At 38.9% G+C, this 5,480-nt stretch overlaps 1 protein-coding gene across 1 annotated transcript; it reads right to left on the bottom strand.

Annotated features, from left to right (window-relative positions):
- Positions 1 to 3,242: 3,242 nt before the first annotated feature.
- Positions 3,243 to 4,257, bottom strand: LOC135231308 (olfactory receptor 6C2-like). The gene has a single exon (XM_064285140.1). It carries the CDS (start codon positions 4,215 to 4,217, stop codon positions 3,243 to 3,245), a length of 975 nt encoding a protein of 324 aa, XP_064141210.1. The 5' UTR covers positions 4,218 to 4,257.
- Between the last annotated feature and the right edge of the window lie 1,223 nt (positions 4,258 to 5,480).

Genomic DNA, 5,480 nt, shown 5'->3' with positions numbered 1-5,480 from the left:
TTGTGTTGTGACAGCTCTAACAGACATAACACAGTTGGGTAGTTTCAAAGAACATGAACTTATTTTCTTACAGTTCTGGAGGCTAAAATTTCAAATCAGAGTATTGGCTGTATTGATTCCTTCCTTGTAGGTAGCCCAGGAGTTCCTTGGTTCCTTGACTTACAGACAACCCCACATGGTGTCTTCTCCTCTCCCTGGCTCCCCCACACTGTGTGTACATATTTTTGTGTCTCATCTTCTCTTTTTAAAATTGAAAATGATTAGATTTAGAATTCACCCTACTTGGGTGTGATCTAATTGACATAAGAAAGAAAACTGTATTTCTAAATAGGATAATAATCACAGGTACAGATGTTAGGAATCCAGCACATATTTTGGCACAAAATTCAATCTATAACATTTCACCATTTGGCTCCCCAAAACTCATGTTCTTCCCACATGCAAAAAAACGTATTCACCCTATCACATCATCCCAAAAGTTTTAGCCCATGCCACCATCACTCTAAGTCCAAAATCTTATCTTCTGCATAATCTAAATCAAGAAGGGTGAGAATATGGGTCCATCCCATCCTGGAATAAAATTCCTTTCCATATATGGACCTTTGAAAACTAGAATACAAATTATCTGCCCCCAAAGTACAACAGTGGAATAAGCACAAGGTAGACATTCCCATCTCAGTTAGGAAAAACTAGAAGGAAAGAAAGAGTCACAGATATCAAAGCAAGTCCAAAACTCAGCAGAGCAAATTTTACTGAATTTCAAGGCTTGAAAATAACCCTCTGTTTTCCAGGCACATCTGGGCAATGGCTCCACCCTCCAGAATCTGGGCCTTGCCCATGCTGTCTGGATTCTGGGTGGTGGTCCCTCAACCCTGGGCATTAGCCCTGTCCTCATGGAACTGCAGCTCCACGTCCTTGGCTTTGGGTGGCCCCATTCTCCCGGCCCACCTGAGTGGTGATCCCACCCCTTCAGTTCCAGGCAGCTCTCTTCTCATTCTTCTGGCCCAATGACACAGCAGCCCTAACCCCTCAATTTTCAATGACAGCCCCATTCTCTTGACCCACTTGACTACCAGCCCCATGCTCCAGAACTTCCAAAAAATTTTAAGTGATAGTTTTATTTTATTCTATCATAGTCTTAGAACAGGAGGTGTTATATTTATGATTTTTTTTTATTATTGCATTGTATTATTTTTCATCCTGTTAATTGTTTTTAAATCTTAAATTCTTATTAGCCCCAAATGGAAATCACTGCTTCATGCATTGGGTTTGGAGGAGGCTACCAGGATAATTCTTTCTTTATTTCCAGTAAATTTGCAGAAGTAATTCTTACTATACTTCTAAATGCAATTTTCTGTGGTTTCCTTCATTATAGAATAACATTTTTAGGAAATCTGTTTTCATCATCTTTAAATATATGTATATAAATATTGTAGGCTAACTAATATAGCAAAGAGACTCAAGATTATATAATGTTAGATTCTTTCTTCACATGCATGGGTGCCACATATAACCTGTGACTTCAGAGATTACCCTGGGGATTAGCATTCAAATGGCAAAAGAAAAAACATCATGGAAGCTCCGTCAAATTCCCTCATCAAGCTAGAAAACTCCTGACTTATTTGTTTCCAATCAGTTTTATATGCCAGAAATTCCACACACTGTTCTTTCCTAGACATAGTTCTCAGGTCTGCTCTGTTTTTTTTTTTACTTCTTTCATTTTTGTACTTGTTGTTGTGTGTCATCAGTCGCTTCCAACTTGTAGCAGCACTATAAGAGAGAGTAGAACTACCTTATAGGGTTTCCTTTCCTCTAATCTTTACAGAAGGAGATAGCCATGTCTTTCTCTCACGGAGCAATTGTGTGGGTACAAACTGCCAACTTTTTAGTTAGCAGTCTAACGCTTAGTCATGGTGCCACCCAAATCAAAACCAAACCCACTGCCATTGAGTTGATTTCAACTCATAGTGACCCTATAGGACAGAGCAGCACTGCCCCCATAGGATTTCCAAGGCTGTAAATCTTCATGGAAGCAGACTGCCAGGTCTTTCTCCTCTGAAACAGCCTGTGGGTTCAAACTGCTGATCTTTTGGTTAGTAGCCCAGTACTTTAACCACCGAGCCACCAGGGCTCCTTTTGTAACTTAATGGTGACTAATTTATGCCTATCTGGAACAAAAGCCTTGCTTAAAAAGAAAATACCCTTAATATAACCTATATTATAGAGCTGAATCTTTTTTATTTGAGAACTCATAATTGGCCTTTTTTTCTTAAAGTCTTTTTAGTCTTATTTATTATTTTTATTCTTACTGTTTAGGGTTTGGAAACAGTTGGATTTTATGAATTTGCTATATCTCACATTTTGGTATCCTTTTTATTCCCTTTAATTTCTGCTCTCAAACCAGCAAATTTTAGCTCAAACTCAGTCTTATTCTACAAAACCTTGATAAATGTAGCAAATAGTAGACAACACATACTATTGGCTTTGTTCAAATACTTCCCTGAGCAATAATCTCAGTAGACAGTTAGCCAACTTTCCAAATAAGGCACTGTTTTGCTAAAAGTATTCCCATTGCATTACATAAGTTTTCAAGTTTTTCATCTTCAGTATCAGTTTCCTCACTGCTTTCCAAATGTAGTATGTCTTAGATTTTTTAATAATAGCTAACTAAAATAGTTCCCTAGATGGGCAATAGGTCAAAAAGAGTGGAAATTTATTTCGTACCCACATAAACAGTTCATGGAGATTTCAATTTAGTGGTGGTATGGAAGATCTCTATATAGTCCTTCAGAGACCTTCCCAAGGCTTTTTCAATATCAACATGAAGTGTACGAGGTCATATAAACATAAGCATCTGGTCAGCAGGTGGGAAAAAGGCATGATGGATCACTTATGGGGTTATTTATAGGCTAGCACTAGAAATGGTGCACCTCACTTCCACTCTCGCTGGGTTAGCCATGCCTCCTTTACACAGTCGCATGTAACTGCAATGAAATTGAAAAAATGTGACCCACTCTGTTTCCCAGAGAGTGGACAATATATTTGGCAAACAACACTTTCTTCCAGATAATGGCAGTGAATATCCTTTAAAACTTTGGTTTTAATGGAGGGTAGAGAATGAATTCATTAGGATTTACAGAAAGTAAGTTTAAAGAGAAAGTGAGAATGCTAATATGACTGGAGAATGAATTATATAGAGACAAATGGTCTTAGAGGCATCAGGTTTGTGACCATTCATTGTCTCATTTAATTGGATTCATCAACCTTCCTTTTACCTTCACGTCTTTGAGAAGAATGCATTTTTTTTTCATTGAGTCATTGAAAGCTTGCTTCACTTGCTTGTTTCTCAGTGTGTAAATAAAGGGATTCAACATTGGTGAAATAGAAGTAATAAGGAGTGAAATGCCTTTATTAATTGCCACCTCGTCCTTGGCCGTAGGTTTGACATAAATGAAGATGCAGCTACCATAAGTAATGGAAACAACAATCATGTGGGAAGAACAAGTGGAGAATGCCTTTTTCTTTCGCTGGGCAGAGGGGAACCTTAGGATTGTCCTGATGATATAGATGTAGGAAAGAACTACACACGTGAGGGTGATGATGAATGTCAACACAGCACACGCGATAACCATCTGTTCTATCAGCCATGTGTCTGAGCAAGAGATCTTCAGGATAGGAGATGCATCACAGCAAAAATGATCAATGACGTTAGAATCACAGAACTCCAGGCCCAAACCCAAACTAATTGGTGGAAGAATGATCACCAGTGCTGCTGCCCAACAAAAGAGGATGAAGTTCTTGCATACTCTGTTGCTCATGATGGTTGTGTAATGCAGTGGTTTGCAGATGGCCACATAGCGATCATAGGACATGGTGGCCAGGAGAAAGAATTCTGTTACTGCAAAGAGGTCTATAAATAAGAGTTGACTGGCACAAGCACCATAGGTGATGGACCTGTCCCCAGAAGACATGCTATACAAGAATCTGGGAACACAAGCAGTTGTGAATGAAATTTCTAAGAAGGAGAAATTTTGAAGGAAAAGATACATTGGTGTTTTAAGGTGGGAATCCACCAGAGTGAGGATGATGATGGTTAGGTTTCCAGTTACACTTAACATGTAGGAAAGAAATAGAAAGATAAAGATCAGAATTTGTAGCCAAGGATCATCTGTCAGTCCCAGCAAGATGAAGGTTGTTAGTGCTGTTTGATTTCTCATCCTCGATTATTGTTTCTTACAGGATCTGTTTGGAACAATAGTAAAGCTTTAGTATGAGGAACTTCAGAGTCATAGCCAGCTTCTAACTTCAAATAAAGTAAACATGAGAGCGAATCCTGTGCAACTGGTTAGTGAAGAAGCAAGCCCAAAACATCGCAATGTTCGATTGCCTTCTCTTTGCATCACACAATCTGGCCACACATATTTCAATCACATGTTTTACATTGCTGCTTCTAATGAATCTACAATCTCACTGTAATAGCTGTCAATTTAACATATATTATAAACATTGTTGAAATCATGTCCCATTTAATAAGTTGCTTTTGGATCAACTATTCTGCCTTCCCCTGACCTAGCCCCAGGCGTGCTTCTAGTAGAAAACCCATTGCTGATGAGTCAATTTTGACTCATAGGACCCTATGGGGCAGAGTAGAACTGCCCCATAGGGTTTCCAAGGGAACAGCTAGTAGATTTGAACTGCTGATCTTTTGATTAGCAGCCAAGATCTTAGCCAATGTGCCACCAGGACTCCACTTCCAGTTGTTGTTGTTAGGTGCCATCAGATTGGTTCCAATTCACAGCAAATCTGTGTACAACAGAGTGAAATAATGTCTGATCCTGTGCTATCTTCACAATCGTTATGCTGCAGCCCATTGTTGCAGCCACTATGTCAATCTATGTTATTGAGGGCCTTCCTCTTTTTCGCTGATCTTTTACTTTATCAAGCATGATGATGTCCTTCTCCAGGGACTGATTCCTCCAGACAACATGTCCAAAGTGTAAGATGTCTCGCCATCCTTGCTTCTAAGGAGCATTCTGGCTGTACTTCTTCAAAGACAGATTTGTTCATTGTTTTAGCAGTCCATGGTATACTCAATATTCTTCACCAACACCCTAATTCAAAGGCATCGATTCTTCGGTCTTGCTTATTCTTTGTCTTTCACAGGCATATGAGGTAATTGAAAACAGCATGGCTTGGATCAGGCACTTTTTGGATCAGTCCTCAAGGTAACATCTTTGCCTTTTAACACTTTAAAGAGGTCATTTGCAACTGCTAGTAGAAAGGCCCCAACATACACTAACAATGGTCTTTATTAAGAAAATTCTAGCATGCCTTTTGCTTGCATGTTAGTCATTAAACTGGTAATGAATACATATCATGTGGTGCCAGTCCACCTTCTTTGGGGCTTCAGATATTTTTTAACTAGACAGGTTTTCTTTAAGATTTATTTTAATGCCTTAAAGTCTAAACTTTTCTAGGTT

The sequence above is a fragment of the Loxodonta africana genome, chromosome 4 (genome assembly GCF_030014295.1).
Source record: "Loxodonta africana isolate mLoxAfr1 chromosome 4, mLoxAfr1.hap2, whole genome shotgun sequence".
In the NCBI taxonomy this organism is placed as follows: domain Eukaryota; kingdom Metazoa; phylum Chordata; class Mammalia; order Proboscidea; family Elephantidae; genus Loxodonta; species Loxodonta africana.
The sequence above is the reverse complement of the archived record's forward strand: the minus strand, read 5'-3'. Positions and strand labels throughout refer to the sequence as shown.

Coding starts and splice junctions, on each gene's coding strand:
- LOC135231308 (XM_064285140.1), bottom strand. CDS start 4,217: ATGAGAAATCAAACAGCACTAACAACCTTCATCTTGCTGGGACTGACA.